The following is a 19,207-nucleotide window of genomic DNA, read 5'->3' on the forward strand; positions in this document are numbered from 1 at the left end:
CAGAAGGAATGTTGAGCAAACAAGGGACAAGATAGAATTTAGGCATGGCCATGAAAAGAGAAAGATCATAAGACAAAGAGAAAAGACGCACGAAGGGCGAACTAATAGATATATAAAATTATTTGATTTATATTTTTGGGTGGGGGTGAAAACTCTATATAAACTCTTCTTGCCCACTTATTTATAAGCAAGCAGGAGTTTTCATGCTGCAGTTGGGTGATGCAGATATGCAAACAATTGAGAAATAGGACATGGGGGGAATTCAGGGAGTCCATGAAAAGATGTTTGGGTGACCCTAAAGATGTTATGGCAAACTACTATTTTAAGGAATTACAGGGGAGTGTCTATATCTTCACTCTATCTTCACTTCTGTTTGTCTGGTTTCCATGGACAGGATATCAATACACAGCTAAGGTTGGAAGGGTCTTCAGTATGGGAGCCTATAAATAACATCCCTGTTATTTAAAGATGATGTTCATTTGGCAGCATCTGAACTGGACCTCTGACATGCACTAGAATGTTTCAGTGCTGTATGTGAAGTAGCTGGGATGAAAATGAGCACCTCCAAATCAAAGGCTATGGTTCTCTCCCTTTAAAGGGTGTAAAAACAGTTCTAGTTTTAACACTGAAATCTTCCCTTAAACAGAAATCTGTTGTAGAGGTATTGATTCTTCCAGAGAGACAAATCAAATAACCATTGCCCTTTTTTTAATGAAAGTATTAAAAATAGTAAATATACTAAAATAGTATGTTAAACTAAACATTGAAATAAAATAATAACTGAAGCAGAAACACAGTGCTAGCTTTAGTAACACCCACTTTTCACAATCTAATCAAAAGTAAAGTCTAGAACTAGATTATTTCACAAACAAATATCCAATTATATTTAGGAAGAAAAATTCACTGTGATTTCCACTGCACATTGCCTTTAAATAATCTTTTCTGTGCAGGAGATCTGATGGGCCGAGCTCTACAGAACCTGGCAAGTCTCCTTGCGATGCCGTATGGCTGTGGAGAGCAAAACATGCTACTCTTCGCCCCCAACATCTTCATCCTGCTGTACCTGGAGAGCACCAACCAGCTCACGCCCCAGATCAGGAGCACGGCCATGACCTACCTCGTGAGCGGTGAGGACTTTGAGTGTTTCAAATGAGACCTTTTTGACATCCACCTCCTCTACCATTTCTCCTTAAAGTGTCCCTTTTGCTAATTATTTTTTCAATGGAAGAAGTACACAAAAATAGTTTTAGATATTTTTTGTTTTAATTTTATAGTTTATTGTTGATGACTGTACTAGTCTTGTGTTCATCCAATTAATTTCTCTCTCTCTTCCCCTCCCAAGACTTGGATAGTGGGTGGGAATAGCTACATTTAAATAACAAAAATAGACGTACATTGTATTAACATCACACAACTTCTTGTTTGTCTCATTTCCTGTACAGGATATCAGAGAGAACTGACGTACAAACACACTGATGGATCTTACAGTGCTTTTGGGATGAGTGATCCGTCAGGCAACACATGGTGAGTCTCATAGAATGCAGCTGTAAAAAAGCTGAAACTAAACAATTAAAGACTAAAAAATGCTTCACCCCAACCCCCCTGCCTAGTCGTCATGTAAGTAATAATCTGTGTGTCATTTTGTTCTAGAAAAATAATCAATAACAATGTAGTGTGATGAAGTGGATTTACTCTTACCACCATGAAGAGTTTTATTCCTCTTATACCACAACAATGCCAACAATGAAAATTATTAATGTTATTATTAATAAATATGAATGACACATCATACTTTTTATCCATTTATTGTTACATTTAATGTTGTGGAAAGCCTACTAAAGTTCCTGATCTCACTGTTATATTGCCTATAAACGGTTGTCTGACAGTTATGAAAAAGGACTCAACAGGAAGTAAGCGCAGGAGTAAAGCCTTTATTTACACTTAAGGCAGGAAACACTCGTTCAACTATGGAATGAACACTCATTTAACTATGGCATAAACACTCATTTAACTATGGCATAAACACTCATTTAACTATGGCATAAACACTCATTTAACTATGGCGTAAACACTCATTTGACTATGGCATGAACCCTCTTCTAACTATGGCATGAACCCTCTTCTAACTATGGCATGAACCCTCTTCTAACTAGAGCATGAAACTAGGAACAGGAAACTAGACAGAGCATGAACACATTACCGCCTGGCACCATTGTACATTCCGTCTTTCCTTTAATCCTTCATTACGCTACGCTAATACCGCCTGACGTGCGTAGCAACTTGAGGTCTTTAAATAACCAGTCACAATTATCTTAATTGCTGACAGCTGGCAACACTTCAAAAGACACCCTCACACCTCCGCCAATAATTGAACCGGGCGATACATAACAGGAACCAAAACAAGTGCACATGTCCATTGTAAACACAGTCTTACCGTGCATGCGCACTTCAAGCATGTGCATGCACTCTCCAGCTGCTTGTGCACATCATCGCCTCAGCGCCATCTGCTGGTGAGATAATGACAAAACCCCCCTCAAAGGCACTCCTCCTGGAGCGCCAAAGAGCACCCCCCTCCAACGGCGGTCCTGGGCCCCTGTGTAATCTGTCCTTTGATGATTCAGGAAACAAGGCATCCTGTCTGCTGCCCGGCGGAGCACCGCCCCCAGCGGGGCTGCGGCATTGGCCGAGGTCCACCACGGGGCTGGAGTAAAGACTGAAATACAACCCCCCCCCCCCCCCCCCCCCCCCGAACCTAGTGCTCATGTAAATAATAAAGTGTGTCACTTTGTTACAGTAAAATAATCAATAACAACGTAGTGTGATGAAGCGGATTTACACTTACCACCCTGAAGAGTTTTATTCCTCTTATACCACAACAATGCAAACAATGAAATATTTCTTAATTATTAATAAATATGAATGACACATCATACTTTTTATCCATTTATTGTTACATTTAAAGTTGTGGAAAGCCTACTAAGGTTACTGGTCTCACTGTTATATTGGCTATAAACAGTTGTCTTACTGTTACAAAGCACTGACACTGGAGACTCCTTTCATAAATAAACATCTCACAGAAAACAATTAAAAACCATATTAAATCATTATATATTATATATTTATTCAGTTGTAATGGATCCGATGTTTATATATTTATATCAATTTATATATAGATGCAATTAAGTTGACGTCTGAAACACAAAAGAGTCCTGCAATGTTTTCTACATTCCAAATAAACATTGTGGTTTTGATTTCAGACTACAGACCTGATCATGTTTGTGTTCTCAGGTTGACGGCGTTCGTGATGAAGTCTTTCGGAAGTGCCAAGCGATACATCTTTGTAGATCAGTTGTTTGTGGATCAGGCGAAGGCCTGGCTCAGTCAGCAGCAGCAGGCTAATGGATGCTTTGCCTCAGTGGGACGACTCATCCACACTGACATGAAGGTCAGGAGACCAGTCTGAGTCCAATACCACATGCTGTTAGAGGAAAACAATTAACAGCAGGTGGTGTGATGAAATAGAGTTAGTGCTACAACCTAAATGTTGATTATTTTCCTCTAACAGCATGTTCTGGAGAGTTTTATTCCTCTTATAACTCTGCTGTGTGCCAACAATTACATTGTTTTATGTATTAATGATTGACACTTTTTTTTATCAGTTTATAGTTACATTTAATGTTCGGTAAACAACATTTGAGTTGTACAGCTTGTCAAGTTACCGAAAATCCATAGAATCTACCAGTGCTGTGAGATTAACTATATTTAATTTTGGGACTGAAGAATTACAGTAATAATCTCTCTCGGTCTCTCAGGGAGGGGTGAATGATGAGGTGACTCTCTCGGCGTACGTCGCAGCTGCAATGCTGGAGCTCAATTATACAATTGCAGTGAGTAAACTGTTTCACTGATGAACTTTTACATACACACAAATTCAGTGAATTTTGGATCATTACAGACGGTAATGTAAAAATACACAATAATGATAAACGTACACTACAACACGTATGGAAACAAGTGGTGATTTTTTTAAAAATAAATAAATATAAAAATATTTTTCAATGAATCAGTTTTTCAACAACTAACAAAATTTATTCATTAATGCGTAGTTTAAAGTTTTATATTTAAGGCAGGGGTCTCAAACTCAAATTGCTCTGGGACCACTTTGGGTACTGTCATCTCATAGGTGGGTTGCAAGAGCATTTAAAGTACTCCACGAAAGTGCAATATTCTCAAAATGTACTTTTTTTTTATTACCATTACCAAGATATTTTATCAAACAAATTTAGTAGTAGTAAAAATAACCATAACAATACCATAACTTGGTACCAATTTCAACATAAAACACACAAATTTTTGCTATGTTTTAATTCTTGCCAGACACCTGACAGCGCTTCTTCTCACACAATTGAGATATATTTTCCCTGATGGAGGTTGTAGTCAAAACCCTAAGTACAGCTTCAAGATGGGCGTCAGTAATCCTGGACCTGTACTTGCATTTATTAAAGTTCATTGTTGAGAAAAGTTTTCCACACAGATATGTGCTTCCAAAAAGGCACAATAACCGACTGAACATTTTTAACAGTTCTGGGAAGGATGGAGGTAAGTCTCTCAGAAATTGTCCAATGAGATCTGCTTTTCCCTGTGCCTCCCTGAATTTAGTTTTTAGTTCACTGTTATACAGCAAGTCAATAAGTTCCATTTGCAAGACACTTGGGACACTCTCCACATCAACTGAGAAGGGGTCTGCAAACAGCTGGAAAGTGTCACGGTGTGCCTTGAAATCAGCAAAGCGCTCATCACATTCCTGCAGTAGGTTGTCAATAGCAGGTGTATATTTAATTTTGAATGATGTGCCCTCCTCCACAAGAGATCTGCATGATGGGAAATGGCTAAGGATTTTTGCAGAAAGCTGACATTTCCACAATCTCAGTTTTATGGAGAAGGCTTTCACGTTTTCATAAGCTGCTGTGATGAGGTGATCAGGGCCCTGGAGCATCAGGTTAAGGATGTTTAGCTCATGTGTTATGTCCACTAGGAAGGCAAGATCCATCACCCATTTTGGATCATCAAATTCATGAACATCCATTCTGCCATCTTCCATGAATCTCTTCACCTCTTAACTCAAAGAATTTCTTCAGGACATTTTCGCTGCTGAGTCAGCACACCTCAGTAAAGTAAAGTACATCACCATATACTGACTCAATTTCTTGCAAAAAGGCCCTGATTTGGTGGTGCTACAAACCCCTGGATCTGATATAATTAATACATTTCAGGGCAACAGACATGACATGTTCATATTTCAGGCACTTGCTGCACAGTGCCTGTTGGTGTATAATGCAGTGCAGAACATCTGCTGGACCTGTTTTTCCTCTTCTAATTTTTTTTGTACCAGCGCAACCAGTCCGTTTTTTCTGCCTGTCACAGATGGGGCTCTTTGAACTTCTCATTAATACCCCTTATGAAAATTGCGAGCTGAGCATTGTCCGTTTTATCTGTGCTTTCATCAAGTGTCACAGAGTATGCAGTAAAAACTTTAACTTTGTCACGTAACTGATCATAAATGTCACTTGATAACTCGCTGATACACTACTCCACTGTGTTAGCCGATAGCGCTATATTGTTGAACAAGCTCTTTTTTTCTGGACATAAAATATCCGCAACTTTCATCATGCAGTCCTTCAGAAACGGGCCTTCAGTGAATGGCTTTCTGGCTTTGGCGATTAATTCACTCACCACATAACTTGCCTCAACTGCAGTATCGGCATCCTTTTTGGATGGACTTTATGAAAAATACTTTGCTGAGATATAAATTCTCTCTGAAGCTGCGTGGCTCGTGTTGCCCTCTCATCTCCCTCGTACTTCTCGTACTGCTCTCCATGTTTAGTACAACAATGATGCTTGATATTATATTCCTTTAAAACTGCAACTTTTTCATTGCATATCAGGCAGATAGCATTTCTATTAATCTCCGGACTGAGGGAGAAGGCAGGCCTGAAGTGGCCGTGGGCTGGGAGTTTGAGACCCCTGATTTAAGGTGTTTGCTTAAAAAAACACCAGCACCCTGAGTTAATTTGAGATGATTGTATGTATAATGTATGAAAAAAACAAATGTAGTTTGAACAACTTGTTTGAGAATGTCTTATTGCAACAAAATCGAAATGGACAACACTGACTTTAAAAAATGGATCTTTATATGTGCATTTTGTGGTGCAAAGATATTGATTTGTCTCTCGTGAATGGATCATGATATACACATGTTAATATGTATACGACAGGATCCTGTGGTGAACAGGAGTCTCGAGTGCCTGAGGAATGCGTACACTCAAGTGAACTCCACCTACGCCAAGGCTCTCCTTTTCTACACCTTCACTCTAGCTGGAGATCAGGCGATCAGGAACACCCTCATCTTAGACCTGGATGCAAAGGCCATAGTCTCAGGTTTGATGCTACAAGTCTATCAAAACACCACACAGAAAAAACTGAAAAACCTTCTCCAACAGCTGACACAGGGCACTGTACAAGTGTAGGCCAATATTTAATAATGGTGTAACATAATGACACTATCTCTATCTGTATCTGCTTAGTGCTCTGAATAACTGTTTCTGTATCTAGACTGGAACTTCTTCCCCTCCTCATTTTCTTCCCAATTTGGTCACCTATTTCTCACCCAGCATCCAGCCTTCCCCTATCATGACATCTATTAAGCAGAGAGGGTGAAGGCTAACGCATGATTCTTCCAGCCAGCTGCAACTGTTGCTCATGCTGCGTAACAGGGCAGTTTAACACACTCGGAGGAATGTGCTCTATGCCCTCTTCTGCATACACGAGCTCACAGGCACCAACAACCATCTAGTGTTGCTGGGATTGACAGGGGAATGAGTATGCCATCTCTCCCACCGAGAAATCATCCATATGGAAATGTACACTGTACAAACATATTCAGACCTTTTCATTGGACAACCTTAGGTCAATGGCTTCAGTATTTCTCTAATATCTCCTTCAGGGGGCGGGAGGCACTGGAGCAGAGTGGATAGTGGGTCTTTGACGGACTCTTTGGAGGTGGAGATTACCTCGTATGTGCTTCTGGCTCTGATGTCTGGACCCCAGCTCTCTGGGTTTGGTCTGGGTTACAGTACCAGCATCGTCCGTTGGCTTTCTCAGCAGCAGAACGCCTTCGGGGGTTTCAGGTCTACACAGGTACAAAGCTTCAACACATCAGTCTCATACTTTACAGTTTGCATGACCTTTCCCCTTTAACTTCACACCTTTTATTCAAAAAAACATACTGCACTTTCTAATTATCGCACAAATGCTATTCAAAGATTAACCCTCTTACCCCGTATGGCCGACTAACCGGCTTGCCCGTCTTTGATCTATTCCCGTAAGGACGATATACCGGCTTGGTTGTCTATGCCAAATACCCGTAAGGCCGATATAGAGGCTTTACAGTGACTACGTTTACAGGGACAGCATTAATCTAATTATTTACCTTACTCTGATTAAGATAATATTGTGATTAAGGTGTTTACATGAGTCGCTTTTAGAATACTCCTGTCATGTTCCTGTTTTACATGTTTTAGAACATAATTAGATTAACAGCCTGCGTCATTACATCACCGCGCCACGCCGTCCGACGTCCCTCCAGAATTTCACGTATCAACTTACAGTTTGTCTACGTTATGGTACCGTATACAGTTTTGGGTGTTTTTATTTTATTTTTTACGAACGCTTTAAGTGCAGTTAATTATTTGTCATGCTATATGTGCAAATAGACAACTGCTTGAAGCCGTGGGCTGTGTCCCAAATCGTGTAATTACCGTCTATATAGTAGCCGAGATACATGTATTTTTCCCCACTGCAGGCCTATAGTAGGCAAGTATGCGATTCGGGACGCGGCCGAACTCTCTCGTTCGCCGTAAAACTGCCGTGTGTGATCGTGTCCTGTCGCAAAATGCGGTGACAACTCTCACACAACGTTCATAATGTGATTAAGGTGTTTACATGTCACTACTACACATCCATAATGCGACTAAAACAGGAGTACTCCACCTGTCTTAATTAGATTATTGCTTACTTCGATTATGACCTTAATTAGATTAAGGTAAGTAAAAATTGCTGTTTACATGGTAGTTTCTTAATTAGAGTATGGTCTTAATCGGATTAAGAGTGGATTATTGTTGTCCATGTAAACGCAGCTACTGTAAACGTTATCCCCGTGAGGCCGGTGTACCGGCATTACTCTGCTGTGATTCCTTACTTATTTAATTATTATTTTTTGACCCGGAAGGTTGATGACGTCACGACGTGATTACGTTATTACGCCGGCATTACAATGAAGATGATCCAAGCGTGAATATTGGTGTAATAGTAGAAGTGAACTAAAAATGCCAAAGCGAAAAGCTAATCGTGTTCCAGCTAAAGTTACACCTACAGTGAACACAGGTACATCTAAAACAGTGAAAAAAAATAAAACGTACACAGTTACACAGGCGAGAGCGAGGATTCTAGGTAGTGACAGCAGTGAAAGTTCAGACGATGTTGAAACCGAAACCGAAACTGATAGAGACGCAACCTCTCCTGATTCAGACCCTGATCCGTCTTCATCTTCAGCATCAACCAGAGCGACTGACACTGCAGGGGTCTGGAGTCATAACCTGACCATCTCTGTGCATTCGTGAAAACACTACCTGCTGCTCTGATTATCACCAGAAACTTGACTTTTGGCGCTAAAATGCATTTATTTATTTATTTATTTATTTATTTACTTGAATTTACTCAAAGGCATTGACCACGCTGATGCTCGTATGGTACTTCTAAAGGAGTAGAAGGATTTTAGCGAGCATTTTTCGTCATTTCTCTAGTTAAGAATTGTGCTCTAAGTGGAGTAAAAACACTGAACTGCTTCATTTTCAAAGTAATATTACACAAATACATTATTATAAGTTGTTTCAAGGCCTAAAAATGTTAAAATTAAAATGTTGATTTTAGGGGCAATTTTGGCCCAGGAACTCGGGGTTGGCATGCTGTTTCTATGGGGAATATAGGGTTGTGGGACATAATACTGTGGGAACTAAGGGGTAAGGGGGTTAACAGCTATGTCATGGCTTATGTGACAAGCTTTTACGATGTACTGTATTGAACAGTAAAATTAAAGGAATAACTGGACATCTATATTATTTACTTTCCTATATTCTTTATGAATTTGCTCAAGTAGCTAATCTACAAGTGTGTCCCAAAGTCTAGACTGCAATTTTTATGCACTGCATCATTCAAGCATAATTTACGTACTTGGACACAGTGGTCAACTTATTTAGCTTAATTTCTAGCCCTTCCCCATATCTTGCTCTGTCCAATTACTTTTAATTACTTTTCCCTGTGCTTTAGACTATATATTTATATTCTATGTAAAAATGGACCTAATGCACAGATCCAATGTACTATATTGACACACCTCTGATTTTTCGCCAACTATTTCCATTCATTTAAGACATAACCGACTGTGTTTGCATGAATACTCGGCCAGACCTGCATGTTGACATGTATGTATTTATTTGACCGTCCATGTGTATGTATTTATCTGGTTTATTTGAAGCGTAATAAGCCACTAAAGAGAACTCAATCCGGTACTCTCACGATGAGAGCGAGGGAGACATACATTAATTTCTAGTTACCTTAACTTTATGTTGCCATTCATTTATTATCTTTATTTTCATGTTACACGTGACGTGGACTCGACTGTACTCTGAAAAAATTCAGAGTCCAAAATGCCCACGTCCGTGTCAAGTTTGAGTACAAATTTACCAGAGTGTGAGACATGCCCGAGTTCTTTCATAACTATACTCTAGTATGGATCGAGTCCCTCAAACTATTTCTGTAGTTTTCTTATTGATATTTGTATCATAAATTAGAAATAAGCATTATTATTATTATTATTATTATTATTATTATTATTATTATTATAGAAGCACACATCTGGTTACTACTGACTGAAATTAAAATGTGTACTTGGGTAAAACAGCACCAGCATGAATAGAGTTTGATCACATTTTTGTTCTCTTTATACTCTTATCCATCATACAGGACACTGTCGTGGCTCTCCAGGCTCTGGCAAAATTCAGTCTCGTCACCTACAGTCCAGCAGGAGCTGTTAATGTTACTATAACATCACCATCAGGGGTGATTAACATGTTTAACATCAATCAGAGTAACAGGCTGCTGTATCAGGAGAGTCAGCTGGAGGAGGTTCCTGGAGATTACAACATCACAGCACAAGGGAAAGGCTGTGTGTACGTGCAGGTCTGTACATCACCATTTCCCACTTTACTTTCTTATCACAGTTCCTCAGGTGATGGCATCATTCTACACTTCAACTTCTCATCAGATTTTCTGTCCAATTAAATACTGTCTAGAATCTGAAGTGTCCCACCCACAACATTATACAAATCCATGGGTTTTAACTGTCAAGCACGTTTTAGCGTGACTACGACAAACAAGCGTTACCGTACTTTTCACTTTTGTACATGCACAATTTCTCTCCCAATAGATGTTTTATCTGGAACAATGGTAATTTCACATGTAACAACAAGTCACCGTCCATGGAGAATTGGTTCCAGCATAACGTATTAATTGTAAACAAGCCTATTGACAAGAATGGGTAATTATACACTTCTAAATGGAAAAAGATTTTTTAAAAAATATTTAAGGCTATCCCCAGTGGCATACCAACTTTAACCAAATCTTCAGTTGTAGATATTAATGATTCAACCTTACAAAGTCCCTCAACTTTTAGTAAATGGTCTTATCGTTTTTGATAAACATTTTAATAATAATTTTATAAGAAACTTCTCTACCTCATTTAATGTTCACGTCAAAATTGAACAAACCCTTCAATTAATTAATTAAAACCCTGTGATGTATTACTTTTCTAAAACACAAAATTACATCATTAATCTTTTCATTATTTTAGTTTTACATTCACAAGATGAGAGGAACTAAATCCCCCTCATATATTACCTTCTATAACACTGACCTTAAGATATACTTTGAAGCCCTTTCGAACATGAGAATATAAAAGAAGAAACTTAAGAAAACTGTAAAAATGTTAAAGCTCCCAGCACATTTCTAGTAGTAGGACAGGGTCCTCATCTCTTCAGTTCTCCCTAAGTAACATGTTTCAGCTGGTTAATAGATTTACTGTTAACTGGCTAATTAATCAAGATCAATTAAGTATGTTTTAATGTAGTACGCTCACTGTTTGCAACTGTGACCTCACGTTAAATGAAAACTAAGCTAACAAGTTTACCGTTACCTCAGGATGGAAGCTAGTTTATTTTTATTAAAATACTTATGAGGGATAATTTGGACTTTTCAACAACCTCAACTATATTTCAATTAAAATATTTTTTAGCATATTTTACTATTATTATTATCATACATTTTCTATGTATGTTTTATACATTTTTTATAATATGTATATTATATATTATATAATATTGTATAACCCTACTGAAAAGAGGATGAGTTGTGTTTTTTTTTTCTTTCTAGTTCACTTTGTGCTACAACATCCCTCCTCCTCCTGACCAGTCTTCATTTACTATCTCAGCCTCAGCATCTGGAAAATGCAAGGTCCCAAATCCATCTCTGGAAGTGAAAATTACTGTCAGGTGAGCTCCGAAACAAAATGACAAAACGGAGAATGGAGAATTAATTCAATTAATATCTGCATACATACATGTATGCGTATTTGCTTACTATTGTGGATCATGTCTATTACAGTTATTAAATTGTTGTCACAATGTAGTTGACAGTGAATGCAAAAGTTAGCATGCATGTAGGAAAAATGCAGCAAAGAAATAAAGACTTTAATTATCTTTCCTTATACATTCCTTGGTTGATACTTAGCATCTTTGAGAAGTTTTTTGTAAGGAGACATTTATTGATCATTTATGGAATGAGTCTCCGGTGTCAGGGCTTTGTAACAGTCCGAGGTAAAGCTGTAACTCAGTTTTCCGACATCTTCAGGACAGAGGCGTGTACACTTCTTTGTGGTTTCTCTGTAACATGACAAGCTGGGTTTTATTTTTGTTTTATTAACTTCAAGAGAGAGAAAAGAGAGAGGTGGTGAGGGAACGACTGTTCATAGCTGCTGTAATGTAAGTTACTGTAGGGCCACAAGATACTTATTGATTAGATAAATATAAATCTGTGAGTCATTGTATAAACATAATGTTCAGATATCAGTTTTATATGAGCATGTATACATATATTTATGAGGATTTCTGACACAGTTAAAACACTGAACTGCAATAATAAACATAATCTGAGTATAATGTTAGTAACGTTTCTCTGGTAGAATTTACTTTTAGAAAGCAGAGTTAATTGTATTAGAAAACTTTTCATAACATTTGATGAACAAATCAGAAAGTGTGAGGGCTTTAATGATCTTTTAATTTCAGGTATAACGGTCAACGATTGCTGACCAACATGGTGATCATTAACGTCAAGCTTCTGTCTGGATTCAGTGCGGATGGGACGTCTGTGATGCTTGTGAACAGCAGTCCAGATGTAACGTAGACCTTTAACTTTAATCTCATTATTATTCACTGAACATCGAGTATCAGGGAAAAGTTGTTCAGCCGTGGTGACAGAACAGTTTTCATTCCACAAATCGAACACTTTTACTCGTTATCATATTACTGGATCAGTTTGTGTTCACATACATGGTTTTGTTCTTACAGTCGACTGATGGATCTGTGAACAGTGTGGAACAAGCTGATGGTGAAGTCAATATCTACCTGAATGGAGTAAGAGCACACACACAGCTTTACTAAAACACTGGGTTCCTCTGATATTCATGTTAAAATCATCTCTGTAACTATTCAAATTTAACTAAAACCACAACAATAACATATAAGAATGAGCACATTCATATAAACCTGTGATTTGTAGCTGCAAAACTGTCAGAGCTGCTGTTATAAAAAAATTAATCACAGCTCTGTCAAGTTCTTGTGATTGTTCAGAATAAATTTTCTATAAAATAAAAAGATTAAAAATGTATAATTGTTGATATGGTGACGTTTTATGTAAAGAGACATTTATGTAACATTTATGGAAGGAGTCTCCAATGTCAGTGCTTTATGACAGTCCAGTGTAAAGCTGGTAGCAAGCCTACACAGCGGTGAGCTGAGCACAGACACACAAGAGGCCGTTTAAGTGAGAAATGTTGAGAGTTTTATTCACTTCTGTGAGCGTGTGGGTGGAAAAGAGGTGCAATGGGGTGAAGTTCTCAGGGGTTGGTGTCGTCCTCGGGGCTGCAGAGGGCGTGCTGTGGTCTTCCAGTGCGGATGAGATCTCGTTCGGCAGTCAGGGGGCTCTGTGCATGCAGCCAGGGAGCGAAGTCCTCCATCGTGTCTGAATCTTCTAGAAGAAACACAAAACACAGCCTTAGTCACGTTTCGGGAACCCTCTCTCCCTTTTCTAGTGGAGGTTGGCCCTTTTATACGTTCCTGCCGGCTTCTAGACGGTGGAGAGCGGCCGCGCTGATAAATAGTCTCACAGCCACGCGCTCTCCAGCTGTCCAAAATATTGGTGGTGCTGAAGCGGAGCTGTCCTTTCAGTATCCTAGCGGCAGTCCCGGGAGGAGCGTTCGTTCTCTTTTGTGCGCCGGCCGCCAGCCTGTCGTCATAGGCTGTAATATACAAAAATAATTATAATAATTCTTCATCTTCAGGAAGGGGTTTACATGTTGTGGTTTCTCAGGAACATGTACAAATTTTTGTCTTATTAACTTTGAGAGAGAAACAAAGAGGCTGGTGAGAGAACGACGTAAGTGAGAACAGGAACTATCAAAAGTAAAAGATTAAAAGATCAAAAGTATGACATTCTCTAATAAAAATGGTATTTTTCTTAACAGTATTTGGAAATTGTTGTGGGTTAAGAGGAATAAAACACTTGGGGATGTGCTGTTCTAGGAAAATAATCAGCATTGGGCTGGTAACAGTAAGTCCGCTTCATCACACCACCCTGACACTTAGTATTTTACTATAACAGCACCACAGAGTTTTATTCCTTCTGACCAATCACAAACAACTTCATGGTGTAATAAAATATTTAGAAAGGGTGACGTTAGTTTTAATCTCATTTTCTCCGCCTCTTAATCTGTCCTCATCGGCCATCAGCGGGATCCCTGATCACAGACTCGATTTCCATCAGTATTATTTGCATCAAGATTGAAATAAGATATATATTGGGGATTTAAAAATGAAGACTTATTCTACATTGCTATAAAATGTAAAGAGATGGTCTTAACAGAACAGGAGGATTAATTTTGGGTGGTTGTGGATCAGGTGGTAGAGCGGGTTGTAAACTAATCGTAGGGTTGGAGGTTCGATTCCCGGCCCACATGACTCCACATCCCGAAGTGTCCTTGGGCAAGACACTGAACCCCAAGTTGCTCCCGATGGCAAGTTAGCGCCTTGCATGGCAGCTCTGCTACCATTGGTGTGTGAATGTCTGAATGTGTGAATGTGACACAGTGTAAAGCGCTTTGGATAAAAGCGCTATATAAGTGCGCCATTTACCAATTTAGTTTAATATCTCTGTCTGTTTCAGCTGAAAAAAGGAGTGGAGAAGGTGTACACGCTGAGGATCGTGCAGGACATTGCAGTGGCGAAACTGAAACCAGCCGTTGTGAAGGTTTACGACTACTACGAGACCGGTACGCATCATTCTGTTAATCTTTATCAATCATTAAAAGCAGATGTTTTTCTGTCCAAAAAGCTTAGTGTATGAACTTAACCATGGTTTCTATTTTTATCTTTGACTTTAGGTGACTCTGCTGTAACTGACTACACCTCACCATGCACTTAATACAGAAAACGTGCGCTTTAATCCATCATCTCTTTTCTTTTTCACTTTTTTCTCCATATTTTACTTTCATCTACAGTAAAAACTTTGCAATTTCACAAAAGGTTAGTAAGTACTAAATGATAGTTAATTATTAATAGTTTAAACACTCATGGTTGTGCTGTTGTAGGAAAATAATCAGCGACAGGGTGGTGTGACGTAGCCAGATGTGTAGCAGAGTTACTGTTACCACACTGAAGTTGATAATTTTTCTATAACAGCATGCCCCAAAGTGTTTTCTTCCTCTAATATGAAAGAATCACACATCATATATTTTTAGCTATTTAAAGTTACATTTAGTATTGTGGACAATATTGTTATTAAGACAAAAACCCTGAGACACTGCAAAGTATAAACTCTACTGTCCTGAACTCCTCCCCAGCTACATCTTTACCCCTGACTGTTACAAAGTGCTGACACTGGAGACTCCTTCCATAAATGTTAAATAAATGGCTCCGTATCAATGAAAGTGGCACCATATCAACGATTACAAACACGTTTAAGTCTGTTTATGTGTCATACAAGTACCTGTGAATGAGCTGTTACTATCGAAACAGTTAAACATATTCATACAAGCTCATTAATTGATTTACTTTTCATTTTACTTTCTGATATAGAGCTGATTACTGATATTTGAGCAAATATGTAGCTTTAAAGTGTTAGTATACTGATTCAGACTTAATTCTAAGTGATTTTACTCTAATCCTGAATAAATAAACAGATGCTTACTAATCCAGCAAAGCCTTGTTTCTAATTAATTTCATCAGGATTTCATTACTGAGCCTGATGCTTTCCTACAAGATGCAGTTTGTTCATACGGAACGTGTTTTCTGTAATTTGATCGCTCTGCTGTTACACACTGGTGTCATGTTCAGGGCAAAGAACATGACTGTATGGTTGCTGTTGACAAAATATACTGGATAAGGTACAGTCGGGTTAAATACCCTATTTTCCTACCAACATCTTCAGATAATATAGTTTTAATAAACTGTATGTCATAATGAAGGTTTTTTTCATTCCTCACCACTTCAAGTTTATAAACATGTGACACGTATGCATATGAAACAAAATCTTTCAAACAGGAACTCTAATTTTTGCTTTAATGCCTAATATATTTAAAATAATCATCTGTAAATATGAAAACGCCATGATGTGCTGAAAACCATTCATTGGGATTTTAAGTATTCTACTGTGAATTCATCTTACTGTAATGTTTGTGTGCACAGATTATATCATAATGTTATAATTTTAATGAATTATTATGAATTTGATGTTAAAACCCCTCAGAAATCGTGTTGGATTACCTGATGTAAGCCAGCTAGCATTTGCAATGAAGATAATATACTTCTACAAAATGTAACTTTTAAATCCTCTCAGAAATCCCGACACGTTAGCTCATATTAACTAACCTGCATTAGCAGTGAACATTGTGAACATTTGTGAATTTGGCTTAAAGATCCTCTTAGAAATGCCGATGGTATAGATCATGTTAGCTAGCTAGTGTCACAAGTAAAGATTGTGAATTTAATTTTAAAAATCCTCTTAAAAATTCTGTAAGGTTACCTTATGCAAGCTAAATAGCATTAGCAATAAAGATGTTTTAATGAATTTGACTTAAAAAAAAACCCAACTAAATATCATATAGTATATTTGAAAGAGCTTTTTAATGTACATGAGAGATTTTGTTTGTGTGTATGAGAGATGAAATTCTTGTGAAGGTGATAAAAACAGTTTGGTGATTATTCAGCATTATTTATAATAAGATATGTTAGTGACTTAGTAGACAAGATGAAATAGGGTTAATCAGGCTTATCATAAACACATCTGAAAATGAATACCTTCTTTTCATTGATAAAATGAGTAACCAGTTTTCTAGCACCGGGCAGAACTGCAACTTACAGTGCACCCGGAAAGTATTCACAGCGCTTCACTTTTCCCACATTTTGTTGGAAAATAATTTGCTTTTTTTGTTTTTTTATTTTTAATAAATTTGCAAAGATTTCAAACAAATTCCTTTCATGTTGTCATTATGGGGTATTGTTTGTAGAATTTTGAGGAAAATAATGGATTTAATCCATTCTGGAATAAGGCTGTAACCCCCCGGGGGGGGTTAATTTGCGTACTGGGTGGGCCGGCCCGCATTGTCCAGTGGCCCACTGGGAAAACTCTCAGTGCTCTAGATGGCCTAAGGCTGACTAAGGTTTGCTGACTATGTGAGGGGTTTAGTGGTGTATCTATGGTGGAGAACGGGGTTGTCTTTGTGAATTTAATTTGCCAATTAAACTTGAAAAGTGAGATTTTCTAGCAGACCCCATTTGGATATTAAGTATTTTCAAGTTGTTTTTATAGATAGCTTGGTGAACTATTAGCTTTGTGTGCTTCCATTGCCATTCTGCTCCTCTGCAGTCTCTTATTAGTCTTACAATTGAAGTACTATTTCTCCAAGGGTCAGCTTTAATTATCCCAGAGATAGTTTTTATTTATAAGGGTGTAACAAAGTTAATATATTTGGTCATCCTGACATTAAAGCTCACCACAAGAGTGTCTAATGAAGGAAGTGAAAGAGGCCGGAGAGATGATATGAGCTCCATGAAGGTTGCAGCTATATCAGCAGTGAGATAATGCTTAGTGACAGTCCTCTTATCACTCACAGTGTTAGTACATGCTGAAATTTCAAAGAAGACACAATAGTGGTCAGAAAAGACAATGTCAACTATTTTTGGGTCATTAATAGCACCACATGTTGATAAATGTGCTTGAATTTCAACAAGCTACTTGTTGTAAAGGTGCCTCAGGATATGGCAAGGATTCCCTGTAAAAATGACCTCTGGAATCCGTGGATTTCCTGCTCACCAATGGAAAAAACTGGACAACCATTGTTTCTCTCCTTGGGTTGAAGGGACTGATTGACAGCAGATATTATGAAATGTGGTTTGACTTTATACACACATGCATTATCATATCCTCAAGAGCCAGACAGACATTGACAGACTAGAAATAGCTGACGGGTATCTGTAAAGATTTTTGTCCAATTATGTTCATCTCTATGGGTCACTGAACTGCTCACCAACATGCATCTGCATTTACATTTAAAAGATTATATTTTAGCTTATGGACCTGTCAGTGCATTTTGGTGCTTTCCTTTTAAGAGGTTCGAGAGGGATTTTAGGGCACTATCATAACAGAAGCATTGAAGTTCAAATCATGAGGCATTTTCAGCAGAACCAGCAGCTTTATATGTAAATGGATTGTGATTATAGTTATAAGATATATATTATAAGTTCTTGTCCAATACCAGTCAGAACCAAAATTCATATTTGTATACCAGAGGCTTTACACCCATCTCTGAACATCAATGAAAAGACACAAACAGTATATTTCTGGGAAATGCGTCATTATTTTAAGATGAATATAGACATTTTGCTGATTGTTCCGGTTTCAGTGTGCATGCAATGGAGAAAAACTGTAATGTGAAAATCAAGCACTCGTAAGAAGCAGAATTAAATACACAGAAGCAAAATGTGTTTGTATAAGAAAATAAATTGTAGTGTCTCTGTCTCTCTCTCTTTCTCCTGCTCTCTATCTGTTCAACTTGTTTTCAAGGAATGTTTGTCATAACAAAAGAGGAACATGATGACCGTCAGTCTGACAAGAAATTCCTATCTGTTCATATCTTTAATGATTTACATTTCTGCTCTGCACACTGTGACTGAAGATAGATTTACACACTAAATTAACTTAATTACTGTGAATCAGTGGGTGACTGGTGGTTATTAAAATAGGGGATGCACAACTTTCTATAAAAAAAAATATTAGAAAGAGCAGTTAACAGTAATAAATATAACAAAGGCAATATTTGGTGTGACGACCCTTTCCTTTAAAAAAAAAAAAAAAGTAGTCTGGTGTAGAACTAGCGTAGTTTTATAAGGAAATGAGCTTTAAGTTTTATTGAGCATTTTGCATAACTAGCCAGGGATCTTCTGGTTCTTCTGGAGACTTTGACTGTCGCACTTGTTTCTAATTTTTGCAGAAAAATCCAGCAGCCATCATTGTTTTTTGTCTAAAAAGTGTCTCTTATCACTTAATATACTGGTTTCTTTACTGAAATACAAACATTTTTCTGTAGCATTCAATTTATGATGGTTTACAATGTTTTTGTACTGACTCAATAATGTAGAAGTCATGAAATAAAATTCTATGACAAAGCAATAACATAAGACTTTTGCACAGTACTGAGTGTGTTTATATATATATATATATATATATATATATATAGGAGACACTTGACAGAAATGCTTCTCAT

General features: G+C 37.8%; 1 protein-coding gene across 1 annotated transcript in view; it reads left to right on the plus strand.

The window, feature by feature from the left end:
• The window catches only part of LOC128607270 (alpha-2-macroglobulin-like), a 36,718-nt gene extending 20,980 nt beyond the window's left edge, over positions 1–15,738 (plus strand). Inside the window, exons 20-31 of the mRNA XM_053623944.1 lie at positions 951–1,127; positions 1,443–1,524; positions 3,289–3,445; positions 3,813–3,887; positions 6,276–6,438; positions 7,004–7,197; positions 10,081–10,296; positions 11,545–11,663; positions 12,456–12,564; positions 12,738–12,803; positions 14,611–14,716; positions 14,828–15,738. Coding sequence (XP_053479919.1) covers positions 951–1,127; positions 1,443–1,524; positions 3,289–3,445; positions 3,813–3,887; positions 6,276–6,438; positions 7,004–7,197; positions 10,081–10,296; positions 11,545–11,663; positions 12,456–12,564; positions 12,738–12,803; positions 14,611–14,716; positions 14,828–14,868 — 1,505 coding nt within the window. The 3' untranslated portion in view covers positions 14,869–15,738. The remainder of the gene's footprint in view (positions 1–950; positions 1,128–1,442; positions 1,525–3,288; positions 3,446–3,812; positions 3,888–6,275; positions 6,439–7,003; positions 7,198–10,080; positions 10,297–11,544; positions 11,664–12,455; positions 12,565–12,737; positions 12,804–14,610; positions 14,717–14,827) is intronic.
• Positions 15,739–19,207: the final 3,469 nt, after the last annotated feature.

Source organism: Ictalurus furcatus, chromosome 5 (assembly GCF_023375685.1).
Source record: "Ictalurus furcatus strain D&B chromosome 5, Billie_1.0, whole genome shotgun sequence".
Lineage (NCBI taxonomy): Eukaryota > Metazoa > Chordata > Actinopteri > Siluriformes > Ictaluridae > Ictalurus > Ictalurus furcatus.